Source organism: Podarcis bocagei (genome assembly GCF_964188305.1).
Source record: "Podarcis bocagei genome assembly, chromosome: 7".
Taxonomy (NCBI): domain Eukaryota; kingdom Metazoa; phylum Chordata; class Lepidosauria; order Squamata; family Lacertidae; genus Podarcis; species Podarcis bocagei.
The window spans coordinates 73,361,025-73,388,186 of record NC_138132.1 but is presented as its reverse complement, the minus strand read 5'-3'; the positions used below and the strand labels follow the sequence as shown (position 1 = coordinate 73,388,186).

Genomic DNA, 27,162 nt, shown 5'->3' with positions numbered 1-27,162 from the left:
TGCACTATCCCATTTCTAGATCTCAAAGACCCTAATATTCTCCCCACCAGCTTTCAGAGGGTGAGAATTCCAAGACCATACAGTGGTGGGGAAACGTCTTGACCACAAAAGCTTGCAACGGAGGCACTGGGGAAAGCCATCCAATCCATTAAGTTGAGAGCAGGGGCAGCCAATGGTTCTCTCCAGAAATTTTGGACTTCACCTTCCATTGTCCCTATCCATTGGCCATGCTAACTGGGGCTGGTGGGAGTTGGAGTCCAACACATCTAGAGAGCACCAGATTAGTGTAGGGTTTAAGCCAAAGAGTCTTGATCTTCCGTCTTGCTGGAGAGCCACCTCCCTAATCCAGAATATGTCAGGAGAGGGGGGCTCTCTACAGTTGACTGGGGTGCCCTCCAATCAGTTGGCATTTCTCTTGAGTATTAGCGAGCTAGAGACATGGGTTCAAAATCCCCAGCCAATCTCAAAGCCTACTAGATGATTGTGGGCCAGTCACTATCTCTCCCCTTAACCAACCTCACTAGATGCTGTGAAAATAAAAACAGGGGAGCTCCTCGGAGGAAGGGTGGGAAGATTTTATAATCAATAATAAGTAGTATTTTATCACAAACTTGGGTGGAAGGACATATATTTAAAGCTCTGGTCAGCATACGCAGACATCTTTACCCAAGAACCTCAAGAACTGACTTGAACGTCATAATTTATACATACAAGTCCACTCACGTATCCCTGTACTGGTTGTATATTGGTCCCTGAACATGGTCTTTATTACTTAATTTCCAGCTTCATTTCCTTTAAAAAATAAAAACAAAACCCAAAACTGCCAGCTGACCCTGCTGTTGCAAGAGGAAAGCCTCCGGGAAGTAGTGGTTCAGTGAATCATGTAGATTTCTAGAGACATTACTGAACATTGGTGAAATGTATAGGAACTTGCTTCGATTCCGGTATTGTTCCTGTCAAAAACCACTGTTACACTACTTTGATTTTGCAGAAGTATCTAAATTTGTGGTTAATAGTTAATTATAAGAAACTCTTATTTGTTCTGAGAAGAGCAACGCTGTTAAAAAATAATAGGAACATAATGTAAGAATATTCTGCCGGCTCATGCCAATGGCCCATGCATCCTATTCTGACAGTGGCTAACCAGATGCCCATTGTTGGAAACCCGCAAGTCGCACCCGAGGACAAGACTTCTCTCCCCTCTTGTGGTTTCCAGCAACTGATATTCAGAAACAACTCCTGTCTCCAACCTCGGAGACCGAGCACAGCGGGAGTCAACCTAGGCAACCCTGCACCGTCACAGAAGCCAGACGTCCTTGGCCTTCTGTGCAGAAAAACTGGGTGGATTCCTATCCGCCACCAGCTCTCGCCCTGCAAAAACCCTTACCTTAGGTGGCCTTAGGCAGACTGTTTTAACCTCACCGTGACACAAGGTTTGCTGTGAGACTGCCGCTCTTAAGCTCCGAGCTCAGGGGATGGGAACCCTGTAGGCTTCTAGATAACATTGGACTCCCAGCCTCCGCATCAGACCCAGCCAGTATGCCTTATGGTCAGGAATGATGGGTGCTGCAGTCCAATATTGTGTTTCGATATGGATGTTGTGTTTTAATTGTTGTGATCTGCCCTGAGACCTCAGCATGAAGAGCCGATAATAAATGGTTATCACCATCTTCTTAGAATCATAGAAATGTAGAGCTAGAAGGGTCTCTGAGGATCATCGAGTCCAACTCCCTGCAGTGCAGGAATATTCAGCTGTTCCATACAGGGATTGACCCTGCAACCTTGGAGTAATCAGCACGAAGCTCTAACCAACTGAGCTACCCAGTGCTGCTCTTCATCATCATCATCAACTGGAGGGGCAACTGTTAGCCCACCCTTCCCCAGAGGAAGAGCTAAGGATACAAAAGGGGCAAATTCCCACCACTACCACAACCCCAGCCAACTCTGTCTTGAATCCAGAATGTGGAACGAGTTGATGTTATTCTTTTATTCTCTACACAGTTTCTTCCCCACGTTGCTGGATACCCCACTCTTGCGCAAAATGCAGAATGCCAGGCAGACCGCAGAATAGCCCTGATGAAGGGTTGGGTGGGTGGAGGGAATGCACATGAAGACATCTAAAAATAAAACTATTGTGTACAAAAAAGTGGAAGAAACTGAAGGAAGGAGTCCTTTGGTGGCTGATTTTTTATTGGCCGGGGTGAGAACAAGAATGCCCTAAGGAAAGGGAGATTCCCACGGCAGAGTTCAGTTTGCCATGCCAGGAACTTGCATTGCTGCCGTAAAGCGGGTTTCAGACGAGAAAACCACCCCTTCCTCATACCTGGGGGACCAGGAAAAGCATAAAGGATTTCAACACAATCTGCTCAACCTATCTGGATCAGTTTGTAGAGCTACGTATCAGCTCTGCGGCGACTATGGGTTGCATCCAATGAAACCTTACTTAAGTTAACTGAAATGAATGGACCCAAGTCCATTCATTGGGTCTACTCTGAATAGCACTGGACATAGCTCCATGCCCCACTTAAAGAAATCCAAGCCACCATTGAAACTAACCAAAGGTTTGGCTCATAACATGAAAGGTGGATAAAACCTCTTTCCCCCCCGGTCTACTCACCACTTCCAAGCGGAGCTTCCAAAGGAGCGATCGTTAATACGCTGAAATATCTTCATTGCTTTTCTTTGCACAAGTCAGAGAGAAACCCACAGCAAGACTCAACAGCAGAAAAAGAAGCCTTGAAATAATCTTTTGGAGCTGAACTACTACCTTGCAAAAAACATCACGCCCGCCAAGTTCAGATAGCCTCTGTTTTCAGATTGCTTTGGTCAAAAAGAAATGAAACCAAACCAAACCAGCCTTGCCATTTCATAAAGAAGCAGTTCCCCATAAAAAGGAGGCTAAAAGTTGCTTAAATCAAAGGATCCCGAAAAATACCAGATTAGAAAAAGGAGCAGCAAAAACTTAGCGTATTTGTTAAATGTTCAATTTTTTTCCGCTAGGTCAGTCTGCAAAACAACAGCTTACCAAAAAAAAGGGGGGAGAAAGAAAACCCCACAAAAGAGGTTTAATCAACACCAGACGGCTTAGTGTGCCTTCATGCAACACTTGGGAAGCCACTGCAAGTTTAATCTTGGATTTTGTTAAATTCCTCTTATTAAAAGGCAACAGGAGAGAGAGAGAGCACAGCTTTCAAATTGTGTGTGTGTGTGTGTGTGTGTGTGCAGGGGGTGGGGAATAAAATTTTTTTTTGAAGCTACATGTATTAAAAAAAAAAAGTCAAGTTTTGAAGAAGGATGAAGATCTCCCGGTAGAATTTTAAAAGCTCAGCTGCCTTCTCCCTTCTTGCCTGGCAAAGCGGCTCCCTAGCTTGAAGGCTATTCTAGACTGCTGGGGTTACGATCTGCTGTCTGTCTGGGCAATTAAAGAGCTCTAAGTGCCTCTTGGAAAGCCTCTGGGCTGGACTAATCTCAACACATGCTGTCATTATATCCCTGCTCGCCCCAGAGGGAGGAGCAGCAGCAGCGGCTGCTCAGCTGCCAGAATCTGGTGATAAAAATGCATGATGTAAGTCCAAAGTTGAGTAAGTGGCAATCATCCCTTAACCCTTTGGCTCCCAAGCCGTAGGAGGCAGACTGAATCCTCACGGGGTGCAACAGAAGAGGAGTGTGCTTGCAAGATACTCTCTTCAGGGATGTGATAAACAGGGAGCAGGTGATTTGTTAGGTCTCATCTACACGAGACAGGTTATTTGTCCACTCACCTGCCAGTCAGCAAACCTCTTCCCTTCACTCCCTTGTGTGCTAAAATTGGCAGGTGGGCAAGAGAGAGGAGCCACAGGAAGCTGCCTTATACAAAGTCAGGCTATTGGAACGTCTCTCTCAGTATTGCCTACACTGGCTGGCAGCAGCTCTTCGGGGTTCCAGGTATTCCCCCCAGCCCTACCTGGGGATGCTGGGGATTGAAACTGGGACCTTCTAGCAGTGTTAGAATCTCAGATATCTAATTTAATCGCAAAATGGCAAATTAAACCTAGGTTACGGTCGCCACAGTGGAATGTCTGGGTGCTGTTTTTTGCAATTAATTATTATTATTATTAATTTCATTTCTACAGCTTTTCATTTTAAAGAAAAAATCTCAAAGTAGTTTACAACACATTAAAAAAGTATATAAAACAATCCAAAATAAAACAAATTCAAGCTTTGAGGGGAAATATTTCACATCCTTCTCTAAGTGGCATTTTGCTTTCCCAAGTCGTCAACCTGGTCTCCAGAGATCTTCACGTGGTCGCAATTGGACCCTGGCTAATTTCTAGCACTGCCTCTTACATGCTACAGTAAATGGATGCTCTACCACTGGGATATCCTTTTCCCTAAGGATAAACTAAGTTTCTAGTCCTCACACTTCTGAATAAAGGGTTGATTTAAATAAGAAGCTGCCTTATGCAGTCAGATCATTGCTTCATCTAGTTTAGTATAGTCACTGAATGTGGCTCTCTGGGGTTTCAGACTTGGGGGATTTTCCCAGCCCCACCTGGAGATACTAGGTTTTGAACTTGGGACCTTCTGCGTGCAAAGCAGATGCTCTAACCACTGAGCTACGGGACTTCCCTGAATGGTCAGCTTGCCTTTGGCTATTACAGTGGGGCGGTGGCTGAGCCGGGGGCGTGCTAAGCAGAAGATAATTCGATTTAGAAAAAAAGGACCAACATCTGTAAAAATCTGACAGTCAACCACACCTTGAAGCAACTGGAAGAGGAAGTGGACTCACCCACACCCTGCCTCTTTTGGTTTGGGAAAGTACAGACCAAGGAGGAAGAGGGGTGGGACACAAAAGAGAGAGAAAATTAAGAGCGCAGGGTGCTCTGTTCAATAAGCGTTGTACTAGAGCTAGACAAATATTAACAGTGTCTCCTGGCAGGTGATGTTCGAGGTGGCATTGACTCAGCTAGTTCACCCAATTGCATGGTGTTTGCTCCCATCCATCCTTCTGGACCAGAATTAAACAAAGTGAGGGGTGGGGAAGATTGGTCTGCCGAAAGCAAACAGGGGGATAATGTTTCAAACACCCGTATCAGGACTGAACCCAAGTTGATCTAAAACAAGCTTCACCAACCTGGTGCCCTCAAGATATTTTGGACTACAACTCCCATCAGTCCCAGCTAGCATGATTAATCTTAAAAGCAACCATGAGCTGACTGGCATGCTGGAAGCTGCCCTATATTCAGCTAGCTCAGTTGCTGTCTACACTGATCAGCAGCAAGCCTTTGCTTAAGATAGAGGAATAGAGGAAGCTGCCTTATACAAACCATTGGTCCATCTGGTTCAGTGTTGTCTACACTGACTGGCATTAGGGACGCAGGTGGCACTGTGGGGTCTAAACCACTGAGCCTCTTGGGATTGCTGATCGGAAGGTCGGTAGTATAAATCCTTATGTCAGAGTGAGCTCCTGTTGCTCTGTCCCAGCTCCTGCCAACCTAGCAGTTCGAAAGCACACCAGTGCAAGTAGATAAATAGGTACCGCTGCGGGGAGGGGGAGGTAAACAGTGTTTCCGTGCGCTCTGGCTTCCATCACGGTGTTCCATTGCGCCAGAAGCGGTTTAGTCATGCTGGCCACATGACCTAGAAAGCTGTCTGTGGGCAAATGCCGGCTTCCTTGGCCTGAAGCAAGATGAGTGCCACAATCCCACAGTCGCCTTTGACTGGACTTAACTGTCCAGGGGTCCTTTAAAAGGTAAAGGGACCCCTGACCATTAGGTCCAGTCGTGGATGACGATAGGGTTGCGGCACTCATCTCCTTTTATTGGCTGAGGGAGCTGGCGTACAGCTTCTGGGTCATGTGGCCAGCATGACTAAGCCGCTTCTGGCGAACCAGAGCAGCGCTCAGAAACGCCGTTTACCTTCCCGCCTGAGCGGTACCTATTTATCTACTTGCACTTTGACGTGCTTTTGAACTGCTAGGTTGGCAGGAGCTGGGACCGAGCAACGGGAGCTCACCCCGTTGTGGGGATTCGAACTGCCGACCTACTGATCGGCAAGTCCTAGGCTCTGTGGTTTAACCCACAGCGCCACCTGCGTCCCATAGGGGTCCTTTACCTTTTTTACACTGACTGGCAGCAGTTCTCTGGGGTTTCTGGAAGGGGACATTCTCAGCCCTACCTGGAGATGCTGGGAATTGAACCTTCTGTATGCAAAGCAGACGCTCTGCTACTGAGTCATGGCCCTTCCCCTGTCACATGTTATGAGATTCCTTGACATCCTGGTCACAAAGGTGTCACCCATTCTATAAAACCCGCACACACACTTTAGAAAGGAACGTGGTAAAACAAACAAGTACGATAAATCTTTACTTGTTTCCCACTGCATGCAAAAGATGAAATTTGGGTGTGAAATGTAATAAGTAAGAACATGGGCTCCATGTTTTACACCACTGATGACACCCACAAACCAAAGGAAAACTTTAAAAGAGGCCTAGATAACTGTATGAAGAACTTTGTCATACAGTTTTGATCAGCTCTTCTGTGCAATCCATGTTTCATTCACTGGACAATGACTGAAAGTGACATGCGTGGCTTAGACCGATGCAGACGTTAATTGTGCATAATACTTGCAGACATGGCCAAAAGAAGTAGCGCTGTTAATTATTTCCGATTGAAATTTTTCAATAAAAATTAATTAAAAACAACAACACATGATTATACAAGCATTAGAATATAAATACCCGTAATTATAATACACCATAAAACGAATCCAATTAAAATACTAGAATATAAGTATCCATAACTAAGATGCAGTAAAACAACAGAACAATTAACACACCCCAAATTTTAATCTGATACAGTTTGGTAGGCTATGGCCTGGATTTAAGAACCCAAAAGTAGATTGCAAGGTAAGACCACAGTTGGACTGACATCTCTAGAAAGCTTTCTGAACCAACTTTGCAGCAGAGCATCATCTGTTTACCACTGATGGCCGACACCTATTCCCAAAGAAACACCTGCTACGTTTTGAGAGATGGTCTCCTCCTCTATTGGATCAGAACCTGGGAGCCCTCAAAAGCCTTTGCTCCTTGGCTGTCCATTTATGAAGATGCTATATCAAAACAGGGTAAACCTACTCATGCTTTACAAAGCAATAAAGCTCATGTAAATAGAACACCTCATGGTAAGTTCAGGCAATAATGGATTAATAATAATAATAATAATAATAATGGCCGAAGCAAACAAGCAATTCAATGGTAACTGCAAACACACAAGCACATCGGTATAACTCCATTTCAGCACAGCACCCTGTATTGCCATAAATGGGCAGCCAAATCTATGAATGAATGCAGCTGAAGAAGACACAAGTATGTATGGGAATAAATGAATATGTTTAATTATTTAACAGCAGAGAATCAGATGAATGGGATCAGGAACTTTTCCCCGAAGGCGGAGGCACTTACATGATAGATTTGGGATTCTGCAGCATGCAGGCTTTTGGTCCAAATGTGGTCACTGGGCATGGTCCGTGCAAGGAGCGCGTCCTCCTGAAAGAAGAAGGAGACAGTTTAGTTAAGTTGCTGGGTTCTTGGAGAGACTTTTCAAAAAGCGTTGTTTTTTTTAAGGTAGCCCCAACTTCATGCACAAAAGCATAATTATAATAAAACAGGATTCATATTCAACTATGGCCCTCGTTTCCTAAAAAGCATTTCTAAGATTCCTCAAATGGAGCTGAACTGAGTTCCCTGGTGCAGGATATAAGATAGAAGCCCTGAAGCAGTAACAAGGGGGGCGGTGTTATTGTATCGTGTCCCTTTACGAACTATGACAGCCTCCAGAGTGATTTGTGCAAGGGAAGGAAGCTTACAAATTGCATAATACTGTATGCAAACTGCATCTTGAATGACTAACAGACGCACTTCGCCTTAGCTATCCTACGTTTCCCTAGCACAAGTAAATCATTAACACACTCACACAGTCCGCCTGAATGGCATTATATCATTAGAGCTGGAGAGGGACATTTCGTACATTCGCAAGGTGAATCTTCCATGCTTACGGGTTGTATCCAATGCTGGCCCCACTCAGAACAGATCCACTGAAGTTAATAGGCATGACTCACTTAGGTTCTTTGTTTCAATGGGCCTACTCTGAGTAGAACTTAGTTGGCTTGGTTTTTTAAACACAACATGATTGTATTTTACAATTATGCATCCATGACAATCCAAGTTCTGTGACAATCCCACTCCCCCCTAAAAAAATGCACTGCGTTTTTCACCCTGAATAAATCGAACCAATTTGCCCAGTTATGCTTATTTTCCACAATCTATTCTACCTAACTATATAAGGGATCATAGGGCTTGAAGCCTCCGCAAACTCTGGAAACTTTGTTCAGCAAGTCCCCTTTCGCCTTCTGAGATTTCTACTGGCATGGCCTGCACTCTTTCAAGCAAATCTTATGTGTTACCTAAGCACTAGCCTGGTCACCACAGGCAACAAGAAACTGCTGGCTGGTGAATGAGCTGGCTGGTGGAGAGGGGCAGAACAAAAAATGCAATGGGCTGCTGCAGCATGGAAAGAGCTTTCTGCCCCTCCTCTGCCAGCCTCCCTCCCCATCAGGGCAGTAAAAAATATTGTGGGCTAGTAACTTTCGTGCGACTCTTTTACAAGGCCCCCAATTGGGCTAGAAACTTCCTTCTTCACTTTTTAAACCAGAAGCTCAAAAATTGAGCTTCTAAAGTGCCATGAAACTGTGCCACACAAACAGGCTAGGAAGCAAAGCCAAATGCATAAGCTACTACAGGCCTATGATAAAAAAGAGGTAGTGTGGCAATACGGGTTTCTTTTATATATATAGTGGTACCTCGGGTTGAGTACTTAATTCATTCTGGATGTCTGTTCTTAACCTGAAACTGTTCTTAACCTGAATCACCACTTTAGCTAATGGGGCCTCTCGCTGCCACCGCGCCGCCGGAGCACGATTTCTGTTCTCATCCTGAAGCAAAGTTCTTAACCCGAGGTACTATTTCTGGGTGAGCGGAGTCTGTAACCTAAAGTGTATGTAACCTGAAGTGTATGTAACCCGAGGTACCACTTTACAATTTTCTGTTAGAGTCATAAACAGTAGCAACTTTTAACACACCCTGGAGGTAATAGGTTTCTGGTCACATTACCCATTTTCCTCTTTGAAATTGAAGGCAAACCTATACCAAGGCAGCAGGGTGCTGCACTTATGCCGCAGTCCCCAGTAGAGCGGCATGATCTGAAGGTGGAAGAGTAGTTTGGTACAGGAGTCCTGCCACGGACAGCAAAATCCCCCAGCTTTCTTCTTCCTCTAACCCCCACCCCTGCACTGAGCAGTAAAACTGAACATGGCATGAGATGGCGCCACAGCACTGTGGAACTTCCCGGATGTTGCAAGGCAAGGCAAGGCAAGCCAAGCAAAGCACAACACAGTCAGGAAATTCCAAAACGCATCAGAAGCCAGAGTGTTTTCCCTCTAGCAGTTCTGGAGGGTGGTTTCCCACTCCTGGTTCTCCCAAGCAGCCCTGGTCGGGATGCTAATTAGTGAAAGACAACTGCTGAGGTGTCAGGGGGAGCTCCTTGCGGTCTCCCACGTTTACGATGCAAACAGTGCTTTCGATAGAGGTGGTGTGGACGTTGACAACCACTTCCTCCGTGAGTAGGGTTGGTGCCAGCAGTTGTCCAGCTCAGGAACTGGCCTTGGGAGGGCCCCACATGCTGGTCAGACTCAGCGATGCTGCCATTCTCCACTTTCCCTGCAATGCGGGCCCCTGGATGCTTCTCAGCAGTGACGCTTTCGAACGGGGGCCAAGCCCCGCTCCCATCAACGGCAGGCGTTATCCATTTTTAAGCGACACAAAATGTAATGCTTAGGCCCACAGATCTATATATTTTACTGGTTCCATGGATCTGTGGGGTGGGTAGATTTCACAGGACTAATCCTACACCTGCCCTGGTTGGCAGATCATCAGACCATGTGAACAGTCGCCTAAAGTCTGGAACCAGCTTTGTCCAGAAGTATCTGCGCCAGCCTGCATTTTTGGTGTGTCCTTTTTGATGTGTTCAGCAATGTGACCCAGTGTGCTGAGTTTTTGGAGATTAAAATACCACCAAGAACGCCCTGTTGGAACGGTCCGACACCTCACTGCAAGAAATGCTCTTAGTTTCAACATTATTCAACCTAAGTTCTCTTAGGTACAACATTATTATATGCCACAAGCTCAGCTTTCAGAAATGCATGACTAATGCACTGTCGCAAATCGGCGATCACAAGTTACTAGTCCTCCTGCCCAGAACACACCTACGTGGCATAATGCAACAAGCTAAATAAGAGGGCTGGTCTTCCTTGGCTTCCCAACCAGGCAGCCTGGAGGCAAATTCACTTTGGCAGGTGACCAGGAAAGTCTCAGAAATAAAAACACACCTTTCTGATCACCTGGGGAAAACGAACATTGCCTCCAGAAAAGTGTGAAATGAATGCATGAATATAGACACCACAGGATACAAACAGATACACACACACACACACACACACACACACACACACACACACACACAATCTTCAAATATCTAAAGGGCTATGATATGGAGGATGGCGCAAGCTTGCTTTCTCCTGCTCCTGAGACTAGGACCCGAACCAATGGGTTCATGTTACAAGACAGGAGATTCTGACTAAACATCGGAAGACCTTTCCAATGGCAAGAGCTGTTCGACAATAGGAAAGACTCCTAAGAGAGGTGGTGGACTCTCCTTCCTTTGAGGTTTTGAAGCAGAAGTTGGAAGGCCACCTGTCATGTATAATCTAGTTGAGATTCCTGTATTGCAGGGGGCTGGACTTAGATGACCCTCACTGGCCCTTCCAACTCTATGATTCTATGAAAGTTTAAGGCCACTCTCTACAAGGTCTCCTCCAAAAGTTGAGACTCCAACTCCCATCATCCCCTACCACACTAATCATGCTAGCTGGGGCTGATGGGAGATGGAGTCCAACAACATTTAGAAGGCCCAAAGTCACACCCAGTGAGTTCCTTGGCCAAGTGGGGATTTGAACCACTATGGGCTTAGCCACCTCAGCTAGGCCAACAGTTTCCACTGCCATCCTCCAGGGCAAGGAAACTGGGCTGAGGAGAGTTGGAACTTGCTGAGATCATGAAAGAGGCAAGTCTTCCCTTGCTAATGATTGGTAACGTAGGATACCACCTCTTAGAAAGACAGAAAGCCAAGACCACATAACATCAGTCTTGAAAGACCTACACTGGCTCCCAGTACATTTCCAAGCACAATTCAAAGTGTTGGTGCTGACCTTTAAAGCGCTAAACGACCTTGGCCCAGTATATCTGAAGGAGCGTCTCCACCCCTGAGGTCCAGTGCTGAGGGCCTTCTAGTGGTTCTCTCACTGCGAGAAGCGAAGTTGCAGGGAACCAGGCAGAGGGCCTTCTCAGTAGTGGTGCCCACCCTGTGGAACGCCCTCCCATCAGATGTCAAAGAAAAAACAACTATCTGACACTTAGAAGACAGCTGAAGGCAGCCCTGTTTAGGGAAGTTTTAAATGACTAATGTTTTAATGTATTTTTAATCTTCTGTTGGAAGCTGCCCAGAGTGACTGGGGAAGCCCAGCCAGATGGGCGGGGTACAAACAAACAAACAAATTAAAAATAAAAGTAAAATAAAATCACAGACTAGGTAACTTTTGCGAGCTTATCTACAAGAATGCCTTAAAGCCCATGGCTCCTCTTCTAAAACACCATTTTTTTCCTGAACGAAAACATAGATTCTCAGAGTATTGCATGCTTCATAATTGTTTCTAAATCAAAGCACAGATTCTCAAGAGTTCTGCATCCTTTAAAACTATCTCTTTTTTCCACTGAACAAAAGCATAGATTCTCAGAATGCTATGTCCAGTAACAATATCTGCCCTTTGAAAATGTGAGCATGCCAACAAGCAGTGGCAACACACCCACACTGCGGAACTCCCTGCCTATTGACATCAGGCAGACGCCTTCTTAGGCACCTGCTGAAAACATTTTTGTTTAGGCAAGGCTATCCAAACCTGTAGAATACCGACATGCTTTTAATCTCTTTTTAGCTCATCATTGATTTTAACCATTTTAAAAATGTTTTAAATAGTTGTTTTTATCTGTTTCCCCCCCAATCATTGTGTTGCTTTATTCTTTCTGTAAACTGCTTTGAAGTTTTATTACGATCAAGTGGTATATAAATCTTGTTCAATAAATAAAACCTGGTCATAAGCTAAAATCGTGTTACCTCCACTACAGGATGTAAAAACATTTTTTCTTAATCACTGATGAAATCAGTAACATCATTATTTCTAATCACCACCCAAGGAAGATCATCAGAGATTACTCCTTAGGTAACAGTGGCATGGTTATGGCTTCTGAGTATTTATAGCAATAACCATGTCATCATTACTTAAGCAGTAATCCCCATCATCACGGGTACCTAGAACAGTGACTAAACAGTCCCATGAACTTTAGCAACTTCAAATCGACTCTGCCTGCATCCTCATCTCGACATTCATGTATTGCCACAGCCCAAATGACCTCCAGATTCAGAGCCAGAGTAGTGGTTAGAGTGTGAGACTAAGATGTAGGAGAACCAGGGTTGCAATACCCACTTGGCCATGAAGCCCACTGGGTGGCTTTGGCCCAGCCACCGCCTCTTAGCCTAGCCGATCTCACAGAATTATTAGTGGATGCAGCACTCTGAGAATCTATGCTTTCCTATGGGGGGGGGAGTTAGAACAGGGACAATGGGCTTTAAGGCAGCTGTGTAAATAACTTCACAAATGTTACCTAGTCTGTGATTTGATCTTATTTTTATTTTTACTAGCTTTGTAAGAGCAGAGCAAGTTCTAGCTCTCCTCAGCCCAGTTTGTTCACCCTGAAGGATGGCAGTGGGAGCAATTGGCCTAACAGGGGTGGCTAAGCCAGCGGTGTAGTGGCTAGTGTCTCACTAGGACCCGTGTTCAAAACCCCACTTGGCCATGAATCTCCCTGGGTGATACTTTGGGCCAATTGCCAACTCTCTGCCTAATCTACCTGCTGATTTTGATAGGGTTGCTTGGTTTTTTCTCATATTTATATATATATATATATATATATATATATATATATATATATATATATATATATAAAATGCTTTTAGTTGTCGCTGTACGCCACCGTGGAGAAAGGAGAACTTAACAATACATAAATAACTTTGGCCCATTAATTTCAATGGTTTATTCTGGGTAGGATTTAGCTGAATACAAAGTGTTTACTGCTTTAAAGTCTGCTTTTATTGCTATGTTTAAATGAATATTTTATACTGTTTTATGCTGAAAACCATCAAGTGACAAGGTACATCGTCACACACATCCATAAAAGGGAACAGTGCTAAAGTAACAGGCCTTCACGTCTCTCCTCAACAGCTAAACTGAAGTGCATCTATATGTACCCTAACTCTGTACAGAAGCAACTGCTCCAAGATGCGGTTTAAGACCTGCAGGGTTTTGTCCTGGGCCTCTTGTTGTTCAATGTCTTTATAGACGATTTGGATGAAGTAATAGAGCGGGCACTCATCAAATCTGCAAATGACACCAAACTGGGAGAGAGCGCTAATGTCACAGAAGACACAACAGGGATTCAAAATTACTTTAACAGATTGGAGAACTCACAAAATGAATTTCAATAGGGACAAATGCAAAATTCTGCACTTAGGTTGAAAGAACCAGCTGCACAAATATAAGATGGGGAACACCTGGATTCAGCGGCGGAACTAGCTGCTCAGGCACCCGGAGCGGTGCACATGCCGTGCACCTGGGGGTCAGGGCGAGCCACCCAGGGGGGCAATCGGCATGGCAATCGGCGCCCATTGGAGGCAATCGGCGTGGTGATCAGCACCCAGGGGGGCAATCAGCACAGTGATCAGCGCCCATTGGGTGTGATTGGCGTCCAGGGGGACGATTGGCACCCATTGGGGGCGATCAGTGCGGTGATCGGCGCCCTTTGAGGGAGATTGGCACCCAGGGGGGCAATTGGTGCAGCGACTGGTGCCCAGGGGGGTGGGGCAGCGATCCGCCCAGGGGGGATTTTGTCCCCTCCCCATGGATGACACCTGGGGCGGCCCGCCCCCACAGTCCCCCCTTCCTACGCCCCTGCCTGAACTGTCAATAGTACATGTGAAAAGTATCTAGGGGTCGTACACAAGTTGAGCATGAGTCAACAGTGTGATGCAGCAGCAAAAAAAAGCTAATGCACGTCCAGGCTGCAGCAGCAGCAGCAGTATAGTGTCCGGATCAAGGGAAATAATTGTACCGCTCTATTCTGCCTTGGTCAGACCACGCCTGGAGTAGTGTGTTCAGTGACAAGCTGGAACGTGTGCACAGGAGAGCGACCAAGATGATCAAGGGTCTGGAAAACAAAGCCTTATGAGGAACGGTTGAAGGAGCTGGGGCTGTTTAGCCTGGAAAAGAGGAGACTGGCTGGAGATATGATAGCCATCTTCAAATATCTTAAGAGCTGTCACATGGAGGATGGAGCAAGCTTGTTTTCTCCTACTCTGGAGGGTAGGACTCGAAGCAATGTCTTCAAGTTACAAGAAAGGAGATTCCATCTAAACATCAGGAAGAACTTTCTGACAGGAAGAGCTGTTTTGACACTGGAACTGACTTCCTCAGGAGGTGGTGGACTACCTCTCTTTGGAGGTTTTAAAGCAGAAGCTGGGTGGCCATATGTCTTGGGTGCTTTGGTTAAGATTCCTGCATTGCAGAGAGTTGGACTAGATGACCCTCAATGTCCCTTTCCAACTCTACAATTCTATGAAACATGAGTTCACTCATGCCAGGACGAAGGCTCAGTCTGGCAACCTGCAATTCAGGTACTAAAGGAAAAGACACAAGTCGTGTCACCTCAAGGCAAAAAGAAAAACAGATTCTTTTGCAAGGTGCCAGCTAGCAAGATTCACTTAGATTTAATGTACAGTGGTACCTCGCAAGACGAATGCCTCACAAGACAAAAAACTCGCTAGACGAAAGGGTTTTCCGTTTTTGAGCTGCTTCGCAAGACGATTTTCCCTATGGGCTTGCTTCGCAAGACGAAAACATCTTGCAAGTTTGTTTCCTTTTTCTTAACACCGTTAATACAGTTGCGACTTGACTTCGAGGAGGTGTGGTAGCCTTTTTTGAGGTTTTTAAAGACTTTGGTGATTTTTGAAGCTTTTCCAAAACTTTCCCGACACCGTGTTTCGCAAGACGAAAAAAATTGCAAGACGACAAAACTCGCGGAACGAATTAATTTAGACTTGCGAGGCACCACTGTACTGGGTGTTGCAAAGGTGGCTAAGCTGGTTTGATTAGGACAAATCAGATCATTTTTTTTAAAAAAAAACTGTCCTGCTACTCCCTTCCGCCCCAACAAGACAGCAGGAGCACCTTTCTATTACACTTTTACAAGAGAGACCAGAAGCTAAGGGGCAAATAACTAAATAATTAACCCAAGAGTGAAGGCAGGCCACAGTCTCTTTCCTGATCCCTCTCCAAGTATAAAGTTATATTCAAGTTAGGCAACTAAGGCTGCAATTGTAAAACACTCTTACTAGGGATCAGTGTCATTATACACAGTGAGTGAGACTTGCTTTCAAGGTAAACAAGACACTCCCTTATCTAGCCACCTCCTACACCCTCAGCTGCAACCACAAATTTCAGTACTGCCTTTCACCCACTTGCAGGTTCTCCTATCTACTTTTCTGTTTCTTTTTCCCCACGTAAAGAAAGACATTTGGAGCAAGCCAGCCAGATGCCAATTTCTACCTTAAAGAGCATCAACCTGATTACATTGGTTGGGGGGAAATACCTTCTACAACCAGCACTGCAGAACCCTGGAGAGTATATGCACACATGTGCACACAAACCCTTCTTCCCCTAGATTAGTGGTTTTCAGCAAGTGGGATTGAGCTGATGACCAGATTGCACCTAAAATGGGTTGCACCAACAGTATTGTCCTCCCCTTTTCCTTCTCTAAAGTAGGTATTATAAGCGGGGAGACAGAGGAAGAAGAAATGAGAACCAAAGACAAGAGGGAAACAGAGAGGGTAGGACAAAGGTGGATGTGCTAAAAAGTTAAAAGATGATATGTTGCAAGGCAATGGCCCACAAACAATCAAGATTTCCACCCTAAGAGATCCAAGCTTCAACTTGCCTTCATTTAAGCTCTAAGCTCCACATTGCAGCCATCGTCTATCACTCTAGAGAGAGAATTCTACCTGCTAAGCAACTCCATGGTCTCAAGCTGTACAGAGGTGACAGGCAGGCAGGCAGGCACTCTGGCGATCGAGCAAGCAGCACCTTCCTTTCTTGTGATGACAACCCGGGCAATGATCCCTGCACAGATTACCAGCAGTCCCAGTTGTCCACGTGACAAGCTTTCACAGTCATTAAGTCTGGCAAATCAGATAGAAAATGGGCAGCACTTGCATACTGTGGAGCAACAAAGCAATCTCTGGCAAGTTACCTTTGCACCATCATTAGTCACCATACAGCTGAAACCACAAAAAGCTACTTCAAGAGACCACACAACTGTTGGTTCTGTTTAATGGGGAAACAAAACTGCCTGCTATTTAAAAACTTTCCAGCTGTCATTTTAAGAAATATAGAATTCCTGATGCTTCATTTGAATGCAGTGAGACAGACTTTATCTTTAAGCTCATTATTGTTGTTGTTATGAGTGTGTGGGTGTGCCAGACCCCTCTAATCCAGCAAATGTTAAAATCTAAGTGTTATAAGAAAAAAACCTGCTCCTTTTCTGTTATGGGGCACCCAAGAGTCCTTATGTAGGTTTTCTATCGGTAGGAGAAAATAACAGAGGCCAACCAGAGAATACTGAGAAGCAAAGCAGCTAGCAAGCCTGATCTTTATTAACTGCTGCAACAGGGTGCTCACTCACCAGATGCAGGAGGGAGGAGGAACCCGGAACAATGGTGTGCAACCCCGTTATAAAGACTTTTGAAATTGCCCACCCGGGAGCCCAAGACCACCCCCCAATACATCATACATACATCACAAAAGGGGCCATCTACAGCAGAATCCTGACTGGAAGAAACCTGTTGATGAGTTTACTTTCAGAGCCTGGCCATTCTTTTGTGATGATAAATACTTAATTCCTGAGTCCAGGTCACAGGCTCACCCTATTCATACCCAAATGTGCCCTTAAGGCAGGATTTGTGAGCACAGAGACAATGGGGAGGCTTTTCCCATTTCCATCCAAACAGCAGAGGAATATTTGAGGTCACGGGGAGAGTTGAAATGACTTCAGGATTATTTTCCTGTATTATTTCAGACATGTGGTTTATATATTTATGTATGTGTTTGCCTGGTACATTTATTTTATATCTTAGACCTATAATTCTCAAAACACGAATCAATCCTTCTGGATCCAGCACAGATTCAACTGCTGGAATAGCTAGGCCAGCCTGGTAAAGGTAAAGGTAAAGGTAAAGGTACATCTGACCATTAGATCCAGTCGCGGACACTCTGGGGTTGCGGAGCTCATCTCGCTCTATTGGCCAAGGGAGCCGGTGTTTGTCTACAGACAGCTTCCGGATCATGTGGCCAGCATAACTAAGCCACTTCTGGTGAACTGGAGCAGTGCACGGAAACGCCATTTACCTTCCTGCCGGAGCGGTACCTATTTATCTACTTGCACTTTGATGTGCTTTCTAACTGCTAGGTGGGCAGGAGCTGGGACCAAACAATGGGAGCTCACTCCGTCACGGGGATTCGAACCGCCGACCTTCCAATCAGCAAGCCATAGGTTCAGTGGTTTAGACCAGTGTTTCCCAAACTTTTTTGGGCAACGGCACACCTGTTTACTGAAAAAAAATCTCGCGGCACACCACCATTAAAGCCCCGCCCCGTGACGTCAGCGCGCAGCGTCACACCGGGAGGACGCACGAAAGTGAAAGTTTTTTCCCTCCCCCCTCAGTCCCTCGCTCGGAATTCAGCTCGTTTGGGGCATCGCTCCGGCTGCTCCCTCTCCCGCCGCGCAGGAGCGATGCCTCTCTCTGGCTCTCCCTCCGCGCAGGCTGAGGGAGGGAGGGAGGTGCGCGTGTGACCCGTCTCTGCTGGGAGACCAAACCCAGCGAGGCAGAGTCGCGCGGAGGCGCCCAGGCAGCGCTGCCGGCTGCGAGGAGGAGCGCCAGGCAGCAGCAGGAGGCGCGGCCTCTCCTCGCCGCCGCCGCCCCGCCTCTCGCCGCCCGACTCGCCTGCCTCCCTCCAGGCATCTCGCGGCACACGAGGCAACGTCTCACGGCACACTCGTGTGCCGCGGAACACCGGTTGGGAAACACTGGTTTAGACCACAGCGCCACCCGCGTCCTGGTAATGGCCCACTAAAGGTAACTGCTTAAGGGAACAAAGGGAGTGGCTCTGTACCAGAGGGCGAATGGTTGGGCATCCCTCCCTGGTTAATTAGAAAGACAAAAAGCCACAGCTGAAGCTGGATGCAAAAGTGGCAGGCTGGAGAAGCAGAGAGAGACAGGTCTGATTTCTGCTGGAATCCAGGGCTGTGGCTATGGGAGAAGCAAGCCCATCTTGGGGAGTTAATGTTGTGAACCTCTCCATTGCAGATTCAGGTTGTACATGTGTTTAAATAAACCATATATCACTAATGCACCACTGCCTCTGCTGTGCCTCTTTCCAAAGCAAACACGAACCCTGGGTAAGTATCTGGAATCCCTGAAATTTCACACTGCTCAGAGACTGGGGTAGCATGCAACACTATCATTATCATCATCATCAACAACAACAACATCAACATTAATTTTGTTGAAGTTGTTGAGCTTTTGTTACAATGCTGAGCTTTTTTTAGGATTTTAGTAAAGGTAAAGGGACCCCTGACCATTAGGTCCAGTCGTGGACAACTCTGGGGTTGCAGCGCTCATCTCGCTTTATTGGCCGAGGGAGCCGGCGTACAGCTTCCGGGTCATGTGGCCAGCATGACTAAGCTGCTTCTGGCGAACTAGAGCAGCGCACGGAAACGCCGTTTACCTTCCCCCCAGAGTGGTACCTATTTATCTACTTGCACTTTGACGTTCTTTCGAACTGCTAGGTTGGCAGGAGCAGGGACCGAGCAATGGGAGCTCACCCCGTCACAGGGATTCGAACCACCAACCTTCTGATCGGCAAGTCCTAGGCTCTGTGGTTTAACCCACAGCGCCACCCGCATTCCTTTTAGGATTTTACCCCAGGACATATACAGCCACGGGGGGCGGATTAAATCAGCTGATGGGCCAGATTAGGCCCCCGAAATAGACTTTGGACATGCCTGCCATAGATTGAACATGGGACTTTCTACTTACAAAGCAGATGCTCTACCACTGAGCTACAGTGGATTTTTACAACCTTCTTTTCCTGGTTGTGTGTCTTGGTGAAAAGCTGTTTTGTATGTGTGTGTGTGTATAGGTCATCGCAAAACTATAAAGCTGTATAAAAAAAATCAAGAGGGAGATGCCACAGGTACTTAACCCTTTGGTGTCTCCCCTCCTGGGTTACCACATTAGGGGGCAAGAACTGCACTCCCATGAAAGTGGGAGAGAGATGGTGAGACTATATACTTTATACAGTTTAGATAGCCTGCTACTGATTTGCCTGCTCACTTATTTTTCAGAAGGCTGTTGTTAGATATACTGCTTTAGATATGCTGCTTTATAGTTGCACCCAAAAAAAAGAGGTAATAACTGATGTTATTGCACTCCAGATTGACAGGACGCTACAGTGTAAAAGTTGACACTGCTGCTTAGTAAGTATGCATTACGTGACCAGTGTCCTACATTCACTGCTTATTACTATTAACTTTTAATTGTTTTGCTATATAAGGCTATTATGTTGTGCACTGACACACACTGTTCGTTATGTTCTAGGTTTTGACAAAGGGTACTGCGGGGTGCTGCAGGGGGAACCAACTTTTCTCCAATGCTATTTAACACCTATTGGACCAACCACTCAGAGCAGTCATTAGGAGATTTTTTTTTTTTTTTTTTGGCGAGGTGCCAGAAATATGCTGATGACATCCAGTTCTATTTCTGGGCAACATCTGAATCAGGAGAGGCTGTGCATGACCTGAACTGGGGCTTGTCTGCAGTGAAGAGCTGGGTGGTGGAGGCTCTGTGGGTAACTGGTTTCCCAGATTTGGAAGTTGGGAAGTTTGCGTATCCTGAATGGGTATGTAGTTTGGGTGGGGGCGTCCTCCTAGATTCAGCGTTGTCACTTGGGACACACATTGTCTCAAACAGCAAGGAGCACATATTGCCACCTATGGTTAGTATGCCTATCCTGGATGGGGATAGCCTGACCACTATGATACTTACATTGGCACCTTCCAATTAGATTCTCATAATGAGCTCTATATGGGGCTACCATTGAGGCTTGGAAACTTCAGCTGGTGCAAACTGCAACAGCTAGGATACTGACCTGGAGTCTTTTGTCATGCATATGTGTTGAAAGAACCAGTGTTGAAAGAACTGCACAGGCTGCCTGTTAGCCTATTGAACAATCCAATATTTTGTTATGAACAAATAAAGCTTTGAACAACTTGGGACTAGATTACCTAAAGGACAGGCTTCCCTGATACCAGCTGAGTAGGTCACAAAGGTAATCAGAGGCCTTGCGAAGCCATGACCTACAGAGACATCTGGCAGAAGCAGGGCCTTCTTTGTGGTGGTCCCTTACTTCTGGAATGCCTTCCTCTCCATTATTCAAGAGGCACGAACTATTGGATGCCTTCATTGTTTAGTAAGAACATAAGAACTTCCTGCACCAGGCTATTGGCCCATCTAATCCTGCATCCTGCTCTCACCAGATGCCTCTAGGAAACCTACAAGCAGGATTCAAGCACAAGAAGCAATCTAACCATAGAGCCAGAACATAACCATCATAGCTGGTAATCGTTGATAGTCCTAACCTCCATGAATTTGCCCAATTCTTTTAAAAAGCTATCCAAGTTAGTGGGCATCCATAGCTGAACTATGTGCTGTGTGAAGAAGCCCTTTCTTTTATCTGTTCTGTATCTCCCAACATTCAGCTTCACTGGATGTCTGTGAGGTCTAGTGTTATAAGAGAAGAAAACCCGATTTAATTGCTTGACATTTCCCTGTAACTTTTCTGCCATAGGACTCTGCAATTTGGTTTCTCTATTTTATATTGTTTTAAATATGCTTTCTTTCTTTTTTTTACAAAACATTTACAAACCGCTCTGAGAGATCTTTTAATATAAATGGTACAGAAATATTAAAAATAAAATACCACCTCTCTCAGTGTTTGGATAGGATCTTGTTGCACAGACATCCCTGTTAACAAAGGGCAAAGATCTTCAGATGTTCAGGAGATGATTGCCAGGGTTCCTTCCCTACCGTCAGAAAGTTATGGGAGTTCTGACAATGGGCAACCTCTGGCACACATGCACAAATGTAGCTTAGCGGCCAGCAGATGGCATAGATTTACGTGAGTCAATTCAGTGCCTCTGGCTTCATACCTGAATTCTTTGGTGCTGCCTAGGGCCGGAGATGCAGACAAGCTGCGCGTCTTGGCCCGCCCACGCATGGAGTTGGCGCAGCTCCGCTCCTCGTCGGCCCGACATGAGGAGCATTGGTAGCAGGTGGAGTCTGAGCTGGCATCGTCCCTGCCAGGGCTGAAGGCTTCTGGCTCCATCTCCATCCTCAGAAAATAACTTTCCTGGGAAGAAAAAAAGCAGGGTTCAGGTGAATGTTAGGTTTCAAAACCAATGACAGGTCAAGACCCACAGAATAGCTACTTTGCTGGATGGAAGCCCAAGGACCAGCTAACCCAGCATTCAGTTCCGTAGCCATAAAGGCAAGAGTCTTTCTCAAACACATGGATCCAGCCCTTGATTGGGTACCCAGAGATATGCTGCCTCCAGGATGCATCCAACATTAGTCCCACTTGGAGTAGACGCACTGAAATTTGCAACAAGATCTAACTTAGGTCCAGTGATTTCAGATGGGTCCGCTCTGAGCACAGCCACCTGTACTAATCATGCCACGAACACATCATATTAGAATACAGTGGTACCTTGGGTTAAGAACTTAATTCGTTCCAGAGGTCCATTCTTAACCTGAAACAGTTCTTAACCCGAGGTGCGCTTTTGCTAATGGAGCCTCCTGTTGCCGCTGCACCACTGGAGCACGATTTTCGTTCTTATCCTGGGGCAAAGTTCTTAACCTGGAGCAACCACTTCCTGGTTAGCGGAGTTTGTAACCCAAAGCATCTGTAACCTGAAGTGTCTGTAACCCGAGGTACCACTGTATAGTTTTGTACCCTACATGAGGCCTTAAGGCACTGCTGGGTAAACCTTCAGTCTAGGGGTTGAATGTGGCCCTCCAGGCATCTCCATCTGGCCCTCAGGACTCTTCCCCGGCCACACCCCTCACTGGCTCAGCTCAAGTGCTTTTGCTTGGCTGTGTCATCGAACTCTGATAATGCCTCTTCTTGCTTGCCTGGCTGGATAGAGCTCTGCCTGCTGTCGAATCACCTCCCTCCCTTCACCGCATCCCTTCTCACCCCAATGCAACTTGAGCGCAACCGGATTCATATCAATTACATTTTTTATTACAGCTTTGTATACATTTCAGCCCTTGCTTCACCAAACACAGCCCTGAGTTTCCTAAAACAGTTTATGAGAAAAGGGTACAAGGCGTTCCTGATGCCTTCTGAGCTGGTTGGCCAATTTACATATTTTTTTGTGTGAAAGCAAGCCTCCCTCTGGTTTTCTGGGCCCCTCTCTCGTTATAGGGATGCTGTGCCTGGCTGGATGTTACACAAGGAGGGTAACGATTCACACCTTTGCTAGGTCACCTGCCTATATATACACAAGAGGCCTACTGGATCAGGCCAAAGGCCCATCCAGTGCAGCATCCTGTTCTCAAAGAAGTGGCCAGCGCGATGCTTCTGGGAAACACGCAAGCAGGACTTGAGCACAACAGCCACCATCTCCAGTTGAGATTCCCTACAACGGGTATGCAAAGGGATAGTGCCTCTGAACATGGAGGCAGAACATGTCCCTCTTCTCCTTAAGGAGATGCCAAAGTGGTGCAATGGTTAGTGTGCTGGACTATGACTTGGTAGGCCAGGGTTCAAATCTCCACTCAGCCATGAGGCTCTCTGTGTGACCTTGAGCCAGTCGCTGCCTCTCGGCCTACCCTACCTCACAGGGTTGTTGTGGGGATAAAATGGGGAGAGGGAGCACCATGTATGTTAAGCTGTTTGGAGGAAAAGGTGGGTTATAAATAAAGTAATAACTAAGTCTGAGTGTTGCTGGGAGTGTTGGCGCTTGGATGGCTTAAGATATTTTCTTCTTCTTTAATCTCTATGGGGCACCAGTGCACTTCAGCTAAAATGCAGAGAATTCATTGCCTCCTAGCCTGTATCTTCTCGTTTCCAAGCGACTCTCCTTCGAGTCTTCATTTTAAAAGGCATTACTTGGGTCAAGCTCTTGAAATGGGGAAGTGGGTGCTGTCGACGTTTCAATCAGCAGGATACAAAAATCTACAATGTATAATAAAAAGGGGGTGGAGGCAGTGGAAATTCTGACTATTAAAAGAGCACATGGATTTCGGTCTCGGCTATAAGCATTCTGAAACTGTCAGACCACACACAGGTGCTACCCTCATTGAGATTGGCGCATTTCAAGCTTTTAAAGCATTTCTGCCATTTTATTTAACCAACTGACCTCCTTCTGATTGGTCCCTCTCCAATACAGACTGAGAAGTACTGTACAGCCTTATGAATACTTTGAAAAAGGAAAAGGCAGCAGCAGCCAAGGTATGTTTAAATGCAAGCAAAACCGTGCTACGCCTGAGTGGAATATATTGCATTATGTTAGCAGGGGAGGCAAAAGTATTATTATTTCAATGTTTGCTCCTCCTCTTCTTCTTCTGCTTCATCATCATCACACAGCTTAAGCATGAAGTGATTCCAGCTCATGTCAGCAGTTCTGTAATGGCTTGTTTCATCCTCATAATTTGTGAAATAACTATCGTGGGCTTCTTAAAAACAACAAATAGGCGTTCTGTGCTACTTGCGCAAAATATATTGAGCCAGTGGCCTTTTGAAGCTACAAATTATGGTAAGAAAACACACACACACCGTACGTAAATCACAATAAAATGAAGTCACTCCAGTGGGTTAAAGCTTTTCTTTAGTGTCAACTTTGCAACAAGAGCACATATTCTGTGTTGCCAGGAGTGAGAATGTTTGTGGCTCTCCAGATGTTCTTGTGGCCCTCCAGATACTAGGGGTTTTTTGGGGGGTTGGGGAAGTGTTGACTATAGTTCCATAGCTTAAAAAAACCCCAAAAACCAATACAATAAAAATGTATTGGCACAGTGACATTTTTATCCAATGATAGTAGATCTATTGACATTAACAGACATGGCTAACTTGGGTCCATTAATTTCAATGGGTCTACTGCTGCAAGTAGATGTTAGTTGGCTACAGCTCAAAGAAATCAAAGGAGAAAGGAAGGTGGTACATGTACAAAAATTAAACCAGGGAAAGCTAATCAAATTTTAACCACACCTTATAGCAGAGGTCACCAGCCCAGCATCCACAAAGGCTTTCACTGGTGCCTCAAACTCTGAGCTTTCATTTTTAAAAAAGTCTCTAGCTCTGCTAGAAAGCAAGTTATGGGGCAAAAAGTGAAGGTACTTTCTAAGAGATTTCTGTGAAATGAGAGTAAGTGAAGTGTGGCCACCTTGTATATTTATCCTGTTACTGAGAAACACTTCCTGTTCCTAGATTGCTTTTTAATCCTTGATATTTAGTTTTTATGTTGGAAGCCACCCAGAGTGCCTTGGGCAACCCAGTCAGGTGGGTGGAGTATAAATTATTTATTATTATTATTATTATTATTATTATTATTATTATTATTATTATTATTATTAGCAACAGCCTGTGTGTGTGTGTCTGCAAGTAAAATCCACAGTTTGTGACCCCCACAAGGAAGACTTGCAGGACATAGCTGTCTTCCCATGGTAAACAAAAGGCTATTGGGAATGGCTCTCTCTCTAATGTTTATGTTTTGCCACCTGCTACAGCAGGCATGTTGTGACTGGGGCTCCTAGCACATGCTCAAACTTCAAAATGTGCCCACTGGTCCAAAAAGGTTGGTGAGCCCTGCCTTATGGGTTAATCTGTTACTTCACAGGGTCATCAAAACAAAGCAACCCCCAAACCAAGAAAAAGGGCTCCAAGTCCACTTGTAGGACAAGAAAGAGAGGCCCCACTGGTCCTCTCCTAACCAGACCCTCCAAGTGTCCCTATTTTCCCTGATTTAGAGAAGCCGTCCCAGTTTATTATTTGATCCCAGAATGTACCACTTTTCCTTAATATGTCCCTATTTTCGTTGGAGAAATGTTGGAGGATATGGAGTTATCCAACCCCTGAGCTGTCTGAAGGCTATCCTGCATAGGGAAGGTTTTTAAAAATGTTTTATTATGTTTTTATGTATGTTTTTAAAAATGTTTTATTATGTTTTTATGTATGTTGGAAGCTGCCCACAGTTGCTGGGGCAACCCAATAAGATGTGTGGGATATAAATAGTAAAATTATCATTATGGAATGGGACACCCCTATATTAACTGGAGAAACGTTGGAGGGTATGGTGTTAACTCAGAGAGCACCTGCCGGGGGTTCCGCTGAGGACAGCCATCCCTGCTGCAAAGTCAATAAAGGCTTCTTTTTTATTTGTCCCTTAAAGAGGCGTATCATGTTAATTTTTCTGAGACTGCCAAAAAACAAACTCTGGTGTACCAGGCGCCGATCAGATGTGACTGAACCATGACTCCCATAATTTCTGACTGCCGAGCATGCTGGCAGGATGGATGCTGGGAGTCATGCAACATCTGGAGGGCCACAGATGTTCCTCATCCCTGTCTGGTAAAGAGTATAATGAAGTAGTTCTCTGATGGCTATATATTGGAAATGGCTTTATGCTCAAGTGGAGAGGTGATCATCTCCAAATTCTGCTTTTCATACTTCTGCAATGTATTTTGGAAAGTTGTTGCTCACTATGCATTTGGACATTTCTGCGGATACCATAACGAACTTTTGCATGATGGTTCCCAAGTTCAAGGAGCAGGCAACATCTGAGGGGAAAGCCTTGAAAAGTTTCAGGCTATGATGTAAGGTAGGACATCATACAAATGTGGCCAGAATTATACATATAATTATATGAAGCCTAGCCAGCTTTCAGAGTAGCCTTCAACCCAATACTGCATTACGCAGGAGTACTGCAGAAGCACTGGGGCGATGCTGCACCCAGGTAGACTAGCTCCCTGATGCTACAAGGGGGTCATGCCACTTTGTAAACAAAGGACAAGAATGCAGGCATTGACAGCTCTTTGCCAAGTGCAATTTGTACAGCAGTTTGTAGGACCAACAACCTAAAGAGGGCTTATTTTACTGTTCTACAGGACTTTGTGGAAGAAAGAGGACTTCCTACCCTACTAAAAGAAACTTTATGCAGAAGCTTCACTCTACAGAATGCTTTATAGAATAGCAAATAAAAACCCAGGGGGGAGAAAACAAACAGGTGCTGCCTGGAAGAACAACAAAGTGAGCCATTAAGGAAACCCATATGTTGCTGAACTACAAGTACCATGCATGGTGGGGCCGATGGGAGCAATGTCTGGAGGGCCAAATGTTCCCAACATCTGGGTTAGAGTATAAGACTATACTCAGAAAGTCTTGCGTTCAAATCCCCACTAAGTCTCAAAGCTCACTGAAGTGACCTAAGGTCAGTCATTGTGCCTTCCTTAGCCTAACTTAACTCACAGAGTTCCTGTGAGGATAAAAGGGAGAGGGAGAGAAGTATTTGGGCCACCCTGAGTTCCTTGAAGGTAGGGTGTGATAGAAATACAATAAATATAGAAGCGTTAAGAAATAGGTCATTTTTCTCCCTCAGTAATTTCACTTGATGAGCGAAGATGTTCAGGTTATGCCTGCAGAGTGGAGGTCACATAATATACTTACTATAGCACCACATAGAGGCTTCAAAATATTTCTGACAGCCATTTGCTCATGCCATCATTAATTGGCCAGAAGAACTAGATTACCCTGTACGACGTCGGCCTGTACATTACACAATTAAGAACT

The 27,162-nt window shown here is 45.4% G+C and overlaps 1 protein-coding gene across 6 annotated transcripts in view; it reads right to left on the bottom strand.

Moving 5' to 3' along the window:
- Nucleotides 1–27,162, bottom strand: part of NADK (NAD kinase) — a 48,516-nt gene that overhangs the window by 17,854 nt on the left and 3,500 nt on the right. For 4 of the 6 annotated variants that reach the window (XM_081201589.1, XM_081201588.1, XM_081201587.1 and 1 more), the window contains exons 2-3: nucleotides 21,524–21,723; nucleotides 7,442–7,525 (exon numbers count right to left, since the gene is read on the bottom strand). In XM_081201589.1, the coding sequence (XP_081057715.1) occupies nucleotides 7,442–7,525; nucleotides 21,524–21,705 (266 nt within the window). In that variant the 5' untranslated portion in view covers nucleotides 21,706–21,723. Of the gene's footprint in view, nucleotides 1–2,617; nucleotides 3,469–7,441; nucleotides 7,526–16,259; nucleotides 16,411–21,523; nucleotides 21,724–27,162 lie in introns of those variants that run through there. The other 2 variants (XM_081201591.1, XM_081201592.1) reach the window with 2 other exon arrangements.